The 14,274-nt window shown below is 36.8% G+C and overlaps 1 protein-coding gene across 1 annotated transcript in view; it reads left to right on the forward strand.

Moving 5' to 3' along the window:
* The window catches only part of TEX14 (testis expressed 14, intercellular bridge forming factor), an 89,802-nt gene extending 84,128 nt beyond the window's left edge, over positions 1-5,674 (forward strand). The window contains exons 30-32 of the mRNA XM_047080949.1: positions 1,748-1,857; positions 3,105-3,156; positions 3,613-5,674. Coding sequence (XP_046936905.1) covers positions 1,748-1,857; positions 3,105-3,156; positions 3,613-3,649 — 199 coding nt within the window. The 3' untranslated portion in view covers positions 3,650-5,674. The remainder of the gene's footprint in view (positions 1-1,747; positions 1,858-3,104; positions 3,157-3,612) is intronic.
* Positions 5,675-14,274: the final 8,600 nt, after the last annotated feature.

Genomic DNA, 14,274 nt, shown 5'->3' on the forward strand with positions numbered 1-14,274 from the left:
TTATATGCTCAGCACTTAGCATGCATTTTGAGACATGGTAAGAATTCAAAAAATTTTTCTTGAAGAAGGCATAAATAGCGACTCCATGAGGCCTCATTGATGCAGTTGCTAAAATGGTCAATGCAGCATTAATGCTGAACAAACAACAGCGTCTTGCCCAGGCCAAGGTGATGTCTCATGCTAAAGAGAGGACTCGTAGGACACAGTGTGGGGTTACTTTCTGGGCAAAGTATTTTATTATTTTTTAAAATGATTTATTTATTTATTTTGAGAGAGTGAGGGAGAGGGGCAGAGAGAGAGAGAGAGAGAGAGAGAGAGAATATCCCAAGCAGGCTTCGCACTGTCAGTGCAGAGTCTGGGTGCAATATTTTATTTTTTTATTTTATTTTATTTTATTTTATTTATTCTGTTTTGTTTGTTTTATTTTAAAGATATAGGCTTGTTTTTTTAAAGTGTATCTATTTTGAGAAAGAGAGAGCAGGGGAAGGGCAGAAAGAGAATCTCAAGCAGGCTCCACACTGTCAGCACAGAGCCAGATGTGCTCAAGCTCACGAACTGTGAGATCATGACCTGAGCCGAAATCAAGAGTCAGATGCTTAACTGACTGAGCCACTCAGGTGCCCCTGGGTGCCGTATTTTAAAAGCGATGTTGACAAACAGAAGAGGGTGGCCATCGAATAGTCAGAGGTCTGAAAACCATATCATGTGAGAATAGCTGAAGGAGTTGGGGAGGCTCAGCTGGAGAAGTGCAGGTGGAGTGGAGAATATTTGGTAGTTACCCTCAAATACCTGAAATGTAAAGTTAAGAGAGTCAGCTTACTCTCTTCTGCCCCAAAGGGCAGAGCTAGTGACTAGAAACTGCAGTTAGAGATTTTATCCAGTAAAGCACATGCTTTTTAATAGCTATTGCTATCTGATAGAAAAAGCAGGTGCCTTTACAGTTTATCAACAGCTCCTCCCACTCAAGCACAGGCTAGACAACTCTGGTTCTGGGCATTTGGACAGAGGTGGAAGAGAATCTGAAGGCTTCCTCCAATTGTAGAACCTATGATTCTATTAGAGGTTAGGAGGCAAAAAAATCGTTTTTGCTTTAGGTGGCTTTATTTTCTCTCTTGTTTTACATATTTTGTTTTGAATATTTAGTAAATAAAAAAAGAATAAAAATCCCTGTACAGTGTCAAATTGGTTCAGCCAGCATCTGTTGAGTGCTGACAACCAAGTGCTGTGCTGCAGGAGCAGAGGAGTGGGATGTCTCTGCCCTTCAGGAGCTTACACTTGAGCAGGGGAGATGATTTCTGCTTACTAGTTTGGCAAATATGGTCTTAAATTGTTAGATACTTCAATCAGAGATACTTGAGAGTTTCAGGAAATGAAGTAAGGTAATAAAGTAAATGGTGGTTACAAAAAAGGGCACCAATTACAACATAAGTGAAATGCTTTTGTTGGGAAGGGAGGTAGATAATATAGCCTAGAGGTTGATAGAGTCTGAATCAGACTGCCTGGGTCAGATCCCAGATCCAGGATTCCTGAGGCACATAACTTCTGTGTACCTCAGTTTCCTTATTACTTGCTGGGAATGGTAATGGTAACTATATAGTTGTGATAAGAATTAAATGGCTTACTGTACATTATAGCACATGTGCCAATGCCTGGCCAGTAGTGCTAGCTATTATGTTTCCTTTGGAGTAGTCCTGTTACCCTGGCCATTGTGCATATGGTTTGATGCCCCAAATCATTGTCTTTGAAGGGAGGCAAATACCAAGGATCAAGAAGTTGGTGAAAAGAAGAGAAAAGGGGAAGAAAGCTTCAAGTCAGAGAGAAGGAAATCAGACAGCTTTTTAGGCAATTCTGAAGAAGGTATGAATGAATGGTTGTTTATAATGTAACCTGGAGTCCTTGGGCTATGATGAGCATCAGAGTTATTTAGAAATATTTCCCAGATGCTATACATAATCCTTCTATGCTTTCCTCCTGTAGTTCAGCCCAGGTTTTCTGTTAATTGCCAGTTACACCTTAATCACAAAACAGTAACATCCTATTTTATTTCTAAAGCAAGCCTTTGGCCAATCTCATCATCTTGTCTTGCACATTGTCTAGAAAGATGTTTTGCTTCTAATTGTCTAATGTCTTCAAAAGAGTTCTAAATTTAGCTCACACAGAGGCTGCAGAATCTGAGAAGGAATTATAAACTGTGGAATTTAAGTGGAATCTACAAGTAATGTGAAAGGTATAAATTGATCTTAATTTCAAAACTATTTTGATAGAGCTTTAGGCACCATTCACAAATGACACCCTCCTATATTTAAGTTCCTCCTACTTAAGAAGTTAGAGATACTGATTTTTTTCAGAACACCTGGAATCCCTTTCATTCCTTCGCCAATTCATTCTCATTCTCCTTTCTCTGCCCTATTTTGTGCTTTGTGAACTATCTCCTGGGCTTTCTGGCCAACAGGCTTCCTGTTGGCCAGTGGGAAGAGGGCAGAGGAGTGGTTGGGTATTACTTCCCCTACCTGCCTACTTCAGCACCTTATCTCTGGATAGAAGTGGTGTCCCTTCACCAGCACAGCTTCTGTAAGGCAGCCTGTCCTCAGTTCCAGCTCTCACTGGCTTCCAGTAACTGTTCTGCCCTAGCTCCACCCTAGTCCCTTTTGACTTAGCATTGATAATGGCTTCCCACTGCTGCTAGTCACTGGGTGCCTTGCCATCCTTTGTTTGCTCCCTTAACTCTGACTATACCTATGTAAGTAGTCACTTCATTAAAGGGCCTGAGAGTGTATTCTTTTTCCTCTGGGACCCTGGACTGGCACAGGACCCAGAGTGTGTAAGCATTTAGCTAGTGTTGAATTCACTGAGAACATAATGCAGAGACTTTGTGAATTAACATCATTAGTATCCATTGCTGTGACAGGGAGCTGCAGAATGTTAGGTGGGGAAGCCCATTAACTATTTTTGGAAAGATTCTGTCTCTAGCAGAAAACAACTATTACCGGTAAAACAGTCCACCCTAAACTAGAGAGAGAGCACTAAAGCAATTTCTGGATACTGGCACCTTTAGACCCAGAAAGTAACCTGGTTGTGTTTTCTTCTTTCTATATTTCATCAAGAGGAACTAAAACCCTGTTTTTGGAAGCGACTGGGTTGGTCTGAACCATCCAGGTAATGAGTTGGCATATGTTTGTAGGTCCAAGTTCACTGTCTCTAGACCACATGAACAGGCTTTAAACATTTATCAGCATGTAAATAAACATTAATGTTAAAGTTATTGATAAAGTTGTTTGAATGATAATTAATTCAAAGTTGTCAATTTTTTATGTGTTAATGTTTACAGCTAATTAAAATACAAGGTGAAATTAATGCCAGATTTGATTAAGTCATCAGTAGAGTCAGCACAAGAACAGTTTTGGACAGAGGGAAGACAGGATGATGCTATCAATTGCTTTGTAGTCATTGTACGTTCCCATGACATACTAATTGATTATCCCCCTTGACTATAAAGATCAAAATCCCTTCCCTTGAACTCAGTTGAATAGAAGGAAACTGTTGTTTGTGTCTTTAAAAAACATAGATACTCACTTGAAACTCTTTTTTTGTGTGTGTTTAAAAAATACACAGAATAATCGTGCTGGATCAGAGTGACTTGTCAGACTGATGGGAGTTGGATCGTACATGAACTCCTGGCCTGAGTTTGAGCATCCTGCTTGTGAGCTCCCGTCTCTCCTCATCTGCTCCAGTCACCATCAGGGCAGTGATTCTGTAGCTCACACTTTGTTCAGCTGCCACAATAGACAGAACGGTTGGCCCTGTCTGCACCGCAGTTAACCATCTGTTTTCAGTTCAGATTTCTGAAAAGTGAAAGGTAGCTTTTATTGTAAAATTTTCTCATTGTTCCCAGAATGGCTTTGGTTTTGGTTTTGTTGGTACAGATTTTTGAAAACTTTAATTCCTGTTATATAATAAAATGTTTACTTTTAATACCATTTAGGTTTTAGCTGTGTAAGATATTTCTGTGTTTTAGTTATTGGGAGAGGAACTGCCACCCAAAGAGGCTTCAATATCTGTTATAAAGTTTGACAGATAAGCAATGACTGCTACCACCTCTCATATAAGCCAGCACCAGTCATCCATATTTTAGAACAGAAATACTGCCCTCCTCTTGGCCAGGATTGTCATATTCCCATTCCAGCTAGAATTTACTTACATGATGAAAGTACAGGTTGGAGTAAAAGTCCAAGATATTTTGAACCCTTTAAAGTGAATAAACATCATTTCTGAGTATTTTGGATTATATACCTCACATCATTTGTGTCTTAGAGGAGTGAAATTGTGGGAAGATGAAGATCACAACGTTTTCTCTAATTTAGCCTCTAGTGACTCCTGGGCAGATGCATACATGTGTCTGGCATGGTATTTAGAGGATTGATATACCTTCATCTGCCTCAAGTTTGGAGCTTTTACATGTGAATAAAAACCTTTTCTTAGAAGTTATGTGCTGTTGTGCAGTACTAGCCAGCTACCAGCTAACATTTTATTCTTAGCAAGTGAATGATAGGTGTTTTGTTTGTGAAAACTGGATAGTTCCTGTTGAGGATGGTCATATCATACAGTTTTTATTAGCACCCCAGAATTCTACCCTGCACAAATAAAATAGGAAGGTACAAATCTATTTGACTACTTTGAAACAAGGAAACAGTTGCTTGCCACTGTAACCAGAGCAAAACCAAAGCAAATTACTTTACAAATAATACTGTGTATAAGAAACTTGGGGGGATATGGAGACTTGTAATACATAATCCTTCCTCTCAAAAACTTTTAATTGGTGCAACAAAACCAACATACATAAAAATGTAAGGACTTTATGTCCAGGACCCACAGGAAAAAAATGTATGGAGTGATAGACATATCATGTTAAGTAGTGAGTTGTGATATTACAGCATTATCTATTAGTATTCATAAAGGCTATAAGTCCTACATAAACTCTCACTGATGTGGTTTATAATCACTAATATTGGCCAACATTAACAATAATAATGTTGGTAGATAATGTTTATTGGTTATGGAGTAACTGTTAGGTGCCAGGGTTCCATGATCTGCCCAAGACCATACTGGAGCAAACATGTTTGTATACTTCACAGTAAAACAGAATAGCTTTCCCTGAGGCTGTAGTTCGAGAGTGCCCTGCGCACTCTTGGAAGTGAACCAAGAGCAAATTTAAGTTAAAACTGATGGTGATATATCCTCTATGAACTTAGTCCCCATCCTCACATCTGTCCGGTGGGTTTGGTGCTGAGTTTTTAGAGTATGCGGAGTCCTTCACTTTTCCTCAATATGTGGAAACATAATGAATACATAAACGGTTCTAGACACATAGTAGATGGCTAATAAATTATTGTTGGCTCACTATTGAATGGAATTTTCCCCTTGGAAAATTTGATTATTAGAAATTTCCAGATTAGATTTTAGTTGCTGTTGTTGTTGTTATTGTTTTCAAATACATAGCTTTTGGCCCTTTTCTGGATGCTAATAGTACTGTTTTATAGGTTGCTATTAGAAGGGTGTTTTAGTTGTGCCTGGCTGCCTCACTCAGAGGAGCATGTAACTTGATCTCATGCCCTATGTTCAAGCCCTATGTTTGGTGTAGAGATTACTTAAATAAATAAACTTAAAAAAAAAAAAAGAATTGGGTTTTAGAGATGTGCCTCCCAAGAACTTAGAAATAAGTTGGTCCTCTGGGAGTTATATAAGTAAAAATCCAGTGTCCCACTGAATATGATTAATTGTATAGTGGAGTAAAATTAAAGGACCTTCTATAAATGTGTGACTTAACAGATACTTGGAAATAATATTGAAAAAATAGAGTAAGGAGGAGGGATGTGTCCTACCAGATGTGAAAGCATAGCATAAGGCTGCAATAATTAACAGAATATGGTATTGACATCAGAATGGAAACCTGATCCTTTAGTTCCATCTCCACCTCTTTCAGTTGTTGTCATGAAATTACATCTTTATGTAAAAGTGTGGCCAAAAATAAAAGCTAATAATATTTTTAATGCATTACTCTCTTAAATTATGTAAAAAATAAACCAGGATTTGGAGTTATAAATCAAAGTTACAGTAACACTAACTTTTATACTAATTACTGCTGTTTTCTTGCTTTAAATGTATTGATCTCCTAAATCATGGAGAAAACAAAAAGTGCAGTTACAAACTATTGTAATGGTTGTAACCAAAATTAGTATAAAAACTAATACTGGTTTTTATAATTGCCCATGTACTTACCTTTATTGAGACCTTTTATTTCTCCATATGGCTTTGAGTTACTATGCAGTGTCCTTTTATTTCAACTTGAAGCATTTCTTGAACATTTCTTGTAGGGTAGATCTAGTGCTTACAAACTCCCTCAGCTTTAGTTTTTCTGGGAATGTCTTAATTTACCCCTCACATTTGAAGGACAGCTTTTCTGGATATAGGATTCTTGGTTGACAAGGGTTTTTATTTTTTATTTTTAGCACTTTGAATATATTGGCCTACTGTCTTCTGTCTTTCAGAGTTTCTGTATATAAAAGAATCATTAGTTTATATTTAGGGGCACACTATACACAAGAATGTAACTCTGTCACATCAACAATTAATAGGGGTAGGATGAAGCTGTAAAGGAAGAGAGTTTTTTTATTGTTATTGAAGTTAAGCTGGTATAAATTCAAATTAGAGTGTTACACATTTAGGATGCAAAATGTAATCTTCATGGTCACCACAAAGAAAATAGCTATGGAATATACACAAAAGGAAAAGAGAAAATAATTTAAACATTTCACTACAGAAAATCAACTAAATACAAAAGGAGACAGTAATGCAAGAAATGTGGGACAAAAAACAAATAGCGTAATGACAGACGATCTCATCAGTAATTAGTTTAAACATAAATGAATCAGGGGCGCCTGGGTAGTTCAGTCGGTTAAGCATCCAACTTTGGCTCAAGTCATGATCTTGCGGTTCATGAGTTCCAGCCCCACATCAGGCTCTGTGCTGACAGCTCCAAGCCTGGAACCTGTTTCAGATTCTGTGTCTCCCTCTCTCTCTGCCCCTCCCCCACTCACTCTCTCTCTCAAAAATAACACTAAAAAATTTTTTAAACATAAATGAATCAAACTCTCCAATCAAAAGACAGAGATTGGAAATGGATAAAAACACATTAACTATATGCTATCTATAAGAGACATTCAAAGCCATAAATAGATTGAAAGTAAAAGGATCAAAAAGATATTCCATGCAAGTAGTAAACAGAAGAGCAGGGGTGGCTATACTAATATCAGACAAAGTAAACTTTAAGTCAAAAAAGGTTACAAGAGACCAGGACATTATATACAAAAAGTTCAATAGGGAAAGAATATATTACAGTTATATTTATATACCTAATGACAGACCACCAAAATATATGAAGCAAAACTGATGGAGTTGAAGGGAGAGAATAGACGATTCTGTAACAGTAATTGGAGACTTCAAAAACTCACAATAATGGATAGAACAACCAGACAGAAGATAAGTAAGGAAACAGAGGAGTTAACAAACCAACTAGATCATACAGATATATATAGAACACGCTAGCCAACAACAAAAAAATACACATTCTTCTCAAGCACACATGGGACATGTTTTAGGATAGGCCATATTGTAGGCCACTTAAGTCTCAACAGATGTTAAAAGATAGATATGATAAAGTATCTTCTCTGACCACAACAGGATGAAATTATAAATTAATGACAAAAGGAAGGAAACGTGGAAAATTCATAAAATTGTGGAAGTTAACACTTTTAAAATGACCAATGGATAAAAGAAATTACAAGGAAATTAGAAAATACTTTGAGATGCAGGAAAACAAAAGTAACATCAAAACTTATGGGATGCAGCAAAAACTGTGCTAAGAGGGAAACTTATAAGTTATAAATACATTAAAAAAAATCTGAAATCAACAACGTAACTTTACAACTTAAGGAACTAGAAAAAGAACAAACTAAATCCAAACTAGCAGAAGGAAGGTATAATAGAGATTAGAGCAGAGATAGAAAAACAATAGAGAAATGAAACCAAAGGCTAATTCTTCAAAAAGATCGACAAAATTGACAAACTTTAGCTAGATAGACTAAGAAAAGGGAAGACTCATTACCAAAATCAGAAATTAAAGTGGGGACATTACTACTTATTCTACAGAAATAAAAAGGATTATACGGGAGTACTATGAACAACTGTATGCCAACAAATTGGATAACAGATGAAATGGACAATTTCCTAGAAACACAAAACCTGCAAGACTAAATCATGAAGAGAAAATCTGAATAAACCTATAACTAGTAAGGAGATTGAATCAGTAATCAAAATCCTCCCAATGAAGAAAAGCCCTGCACTCGATGGCTTCACTGATGAATTCTACCAAACATCTTAGGGACTAATACCAATCCTTCTCAAACTTTTCCAAAAAATTGAAGAGAAGACACTTTCTAAATCATTCTGAGGCCAGCATTACCCTCATACCAAAGCTAGACAAAGACACTCGCAAGAAAACTACAGATCAGATCCCTTAGGAACATTGATGCAAAACTCCTCAACACGAGCAAACAAAATTAAGCATATTGAAAAGATTATACACTATGATCAAATGAGATTTATTCCTGGAATGCAAGTATAGCTCTACATGAAAATCATAATATGTACTGTTATGCAACAATGTAATATGTGATATGCCACATCAATAGAATAAAGAGGGGGAAAAGCCTCATCATTTCAACTTGATGCAGAAAAAGCATTTGACAAAATCAACACCTTTTCATGACACTCAACAAACTGGGAGTAGAAGGAAACTCTCTCAATATGTTTTTTTTTTTTTCAACGTTTATTTATTTTTGGGACAGAGAGAGACAGAGCATGAACGGGGGAGGGGCAGAGAGAGAGGGAGACACAGAATCGGAAACAGGCTCCAGGCTCTGAGCCATCAGCCCAGAGCCTGACGCGGGGCTCGAACTCACGGACCGCGAGATCGTGACCTGGCTGAAGTCGGACGCTTAACCGACTGCGCCACCCAGGCGCCCCTCTCTCAATATGATTAAAGCCACATGTGAAAAGCCTCTGGCAAACATCATACTCAATGGTATGGAAAGACTGAAAGGTTTTCCTCTAAGATCAGACACTAGAGAAGAATGCCTGCTTTCACCACTTCTATTTAACATAGTAGTAGAAGTTCTGGCCAGAGCATTTAGGCAAGAAAAATAAATAAAAGGTATCCTAATTGGAAAGGAAATAGTAATCTCAAATAGTAATAGTAATCTCAAATAGTAATCTCTGTTTGCAGATGATATGAATTTATATGTAGAAAACTCTAAAGACATAACCAAGAAAACTGTTGGAACTAACAAATGAATTCAGCAAAGTGGCAGGATACAAAGGCAACACACAAGATTCCATTGCATTTCCATACATGAACAAGGAAGAATGTGAAAGGGAAATTACAAAAACAATTCCATTTACAGTAGCATCAAAAAGAATAAAATACTTAAGAATTAACCAGGGAGGTGAAACACTTGTACTATGAAAACTACAAAACAGTGCTGAAAGAAATTAAAGAAGACATAGATAAATGGGAGCACATCCTATGTTCATGTAATGGAAGACACTATATTGTTAAAATGTCAATACTACCCAGAGCCATTTATAGATTCCATGCAATACCTATCAAAACCCCAATGATGTTCTTTGCAGAAATAGAAAAACCCATCCTAAAATTCATATGAAATCTCCAAATAACCAAAGCAATTTTTCAAAAGAACAACAGAATTGAAGGGCTCACACTTCCTGATTTCAAAACTTACAAAGCTACACTAACCAAAATAATGTGGTATTGGCATATAGACATATAGATCCATGGAATAGAATAGAGAGCCTAGACGTAAAACTTTGCAAATATGTTCAAATGATTTCTGACAAGGATGCCAAGACCATGGGGAAAGGACAGTCTCTTCAACAAATGGTGCTGGGAAAACTGGATATCCACATGCAAAAGAGTGAAATTCTTACCTCACATTTATCTAACACCATATACAAAAATTAATTCAAAATTGATCAAATACCTAAATCTAAGGCCAAAAACAATAAAACTCTTAGAAGAAAACATAGGACAAAAGCTTTAAGTATTGGATTTGGCAATGATTTCTTGGACATGACATCAAAGGTACAGGCAACAAAGTAAAAAAAAATAGATATATTGAACTTCATGAAAATTTAAAACTTCACAATCCACAGAGTAAAAAAGCAAACCCCTAGAATGAGAGAAATAACTTGCAAATCATATATCTGATAAGGGATTAATAGCCAGAATATACAGAGAACTCCTAAATTCAACAACAAAAAACAATTCAAGATTGGGCACAGGACTTGGAATAGACATTTTTCCAAAGAAGTTATATGAATGGTCAAAATGAGCACGTGAAAAGATGTTCAACATGACTAATTATTAGGGAAATGCAAATCAAAACTACCATGCAATACCACCTCACATTCTTTAAGATGGTTACTATGAAAAATACAAAACAAGTGTTGGCAAGAATGTTTTTAAATTAGAACCTCTGTGCACTGTTGGTGTGAATGTAAGATGGCACAGTCATTATGGAAAGCAGTATGGTGGTTCCTCAACAAACTAAAAATAGAATTATATGACCCAGCAATATATTCCACTTGTGAATAGAGTCTCCAACAGATAGTTCTGCACCAATGTTCATAGCAGCATTATAGCTCAAATGTGGAAACATCAGTGTCCATAAATGGATGAAGGGATAAACAAACTGTGGTAAATATGATGGAATATTATTGAACTTTAAAAGGGAAAGAAATTCTGCAATATGCTACAACATAGATGAACCTTGAGGACATTATGCTAAGTGAAAGAAGCCAATCACAAAAAGAAAATAATGTATGATTCCACTTACATGAGTTACTTACAGTAGTCCAAATCATAAGGACAGAAAGTATAGTGGTTGTCAAGGCTGGGGTAAGGGGGCATTGGGAGTTACTGTTTAATAGGTATGGAGTTTTTATTTGGGATGCTGAGAAAGTTCTTGAAATGGATAGTGAGTGGTGATGACTGCACAACATTGTTAATGTACTTAATGCCAATGCATTGTGCATTTAAAAATGGCTAGAACAGTAAATTTACAAGATGAGAAGAGTTATAGGAATGGATGGTGATGATGGTTGCATAACAATGTAAATGTATTTAATACCACTGAACTGTACACTTCAGAATAGTTAAGATGGTAAATGTTATGTGTGTTTTACCACAATAATTTTTTTAATTATGGAAAAGCATAAGTGGACTAAGTAGAAAGGTGTCCGGGACATATTATGGACTCATGCTAGTAGGTATAATATGACCCCATGAAAATTTATACATAAATGTCTACATTTGATAAATGCATAGATATCTGGAAAGATGCTTATTAAAGTAGTAAAATAGTCCTTTCAGGAAAGATGCTTATTAAAGTAGTAAAATAGTCCTTTCAACTTTTCATAATTCTTTTAGCTGTTTTCTGTTTGGAGAATAGAAGGTTTAGGAATACTTAAATCAGTGGGAGGCAGAACTATAATGTCATAGTTAAGTAACTATAAACTTAGTCAATTTTATTAGAACTCATTTGAAGGAAAACTGCTTAATAGAAAGGAATGGTTAGTGTCAAGCATAAGAAAAGGAAGTTTTAGGTGCCAGACATGGGGATGGATGCTCAGCTAAAGCTGTATGGATGAGTGGATGGGGAGTGCACTAGGTATGCCTAGTGCTTTGTGACAGGTGTTGCCCTCTTGTGGAATATCATACTGACTTCTTGATCCAGTTTCATGTTCACCAAGCAACTTTTCTTCCTCTTGAAGTTGGTGTGTCTATAGGGAAAGAATGACCTGGCTTCCAATCAGTTCAATAGTGTGTTTCTCAAAGTATATCAGTGGGTTGTTATTCTGGTTTATATATTGGTCTCTGTGCTTGGTTAATGACAGTTGACACTAGAGAAATTGATTTACATAATCTGTTACTTCATAAGAAATTACCTCCAAAACTTAGTGACTTAAAATAGCAATAACCATTTATCTTTAACAGTTTTTATATATCAGGAATTTGGAAGTGACTCAGGTGGGCAGTTGTGGCGCAGGGTTTCTCCTGACATTGCAGTTTAATGCATTTACTAGTTGACTCACTCATATGACTGGCAATTTTGTCTTGGCTATTGACTAGGGACCTCAGTTTCTTTCCACCTGGGTCTCCCATTGAGTTTCCTCACCACATGGCAACTGGTTTTCCCCAGAGTGAGCAATCCAAGAGATTTTGCCTACACCAAGGCAAAAGGTGCAGTGCCATTATGATCAGCTTCAGAAGTCCTAGACCATCATTTCTGCTATAAACTGTTGGTCACAGAGGGCAAGCCCTGATTCAGAATGAGAGAGGCCTACACAAAGGCATGAATACTAGCAGATGAGAATCACTGGGGGCCATCTTGGAGACTGGCTACCACAAATCCCATCAACCAAGTGGCAATTCCTGGCAATCCTGTCCTTTGTTGTATGCTTTCCATTCAAAATAAAACAGTTTAATATAGCTTTTACATCTCATCACATTTTATCTTCATCATACCCCTGCCAGTAGGAAGAGCAGGAGAAGTGAGAGTGTGATTACCCTGAAAGAACCTACTTGTGACTCAAGCATGGGTTAATACAAGTTAGATTATTCATGATGAGGAAAATATCAAGATTCTGTATTTTGTTTTGCCCATTTTTGCAAGAATCACCCTTTTGTGTTTACTTGTACTGAAATTGAACACTGAAAAAAATATTTTCCCCAATATTAAGAGAATATAAACAATTATTCAAACAAGTACTGAGATGATTTTAATAAGAACAAAAAAGTGATAGCAGACTTAACGTTACATGTTGATGGAGAAATTAAAACTCACTCAATAAATTTATAAAGAGAAATATAATCTTCCCAGACAAACAGATAAGCATTATAGCATCGTGGTTAAAGGTTATAAATCAACAAGTCACCGTATTGAAAGGAGAATCTCCTAGGAAAGCTTTTTTAAGTCAGCCAGTCTCAATTTTATAACAAGATATCAAATAAGTATAAACAGGAACCATCTTCATTTCAACCTGGCTTACCCTTAGTGTCTTCAAGATATCTGACTTGTATTCTACTTTTATCCTTTTCTGTAAAACAAGATATAATGGTTAGCCAAATGTTTTATATTCTAAAGATGTGTCAGTAGCTCAAGGTTTCTTGGCCTATTGAGATTCCTGTTACCTAAGAACGTGTTGGTTTTTGTTTCAACTTTGTCTTTAATCAAAGCTGATTTTAAAGATCCAGAAACAATGAATCTGACTGTCCTGTAACCATGAAGACCCTTCAGAGTCAATAGTGGAATGTGGGTATGGTAGAGAGCAGCATGTGAAAGGGAAAGAAAGATGACAGTGTCTCTCATCCAAAATGGTATCCAAGATGCAAAGGCACTTTTCAAATCAAGAAAGAACCAAAGTCCAGCTAATTAGGAGAATTGAGAGGAGAGGATTGTGAGAAAAGACACTCACATTTTTTGAGTGACACTTACCTACCAGATGTTGGTTTCCAGATGAAGAAACCAAGGCTCAGACAAGTCAAATAACTTGTCTAAGGTGCACAGTCATTTACGATTGAAACCAATGACTAATTCCAAATCTTTCCTACAATCCTATACTCACTCCTAGGCCAAGAATGTGAGACTTTATGATTTGAGAAATCTGGATTTTTACCCCAGGGTCAACCAAACCACTTCTGATACCCGGAAAAGTATGGAGCTCTATTTTTTTACTTCTATATACAACTAAATTGGGAACAACTTTGTACTTGCATCTTATTAAAACTGGTACTAACACGGAGTGATTGAGTTGAGTAGCCTTGCCTTAGCAGGATATTCAGACTGATTCCTTCTCTAGATGAGTCTGGGAATTCCTAGAATCTGTGGAGAGTAACGGAGAGTCTGGAGCCTTCTCTGTGTACTAGGGAAAACTGGTTTTACTAAGAACTTGACCAAAGATCTGGTGGTGTCAACTCCAAAGACAAGTCGCAGTTTCCTTGCAGTTACTGCTTGAGATTCTCTGAAGAACTGTGGCAGTATGCCAGGATGTTTAGTAGGAAGCTCCTTCCTTTATGACATCACCAGGCAGGTAGCTAAGAGGACTATTTGAGACACTCTTAGAATAACAGCCACTTTT

This window comes from Lynx rufus, unplaced genomic scaffold, assembly GCF_022079265.1.
Source record: "Lynx rufus isolate CCGP_SWC_20201006 ecotype Redwood Valley unplaced genomic scaffold, mLynRuf1.p SCAF_18, whole genome shotgun sequence".
Lineage (NCBI taxonomy): Eukaryota > Metazoa > Chordata > Mammalia > Carnivora > Felidae > Lynx > Lynx rufus.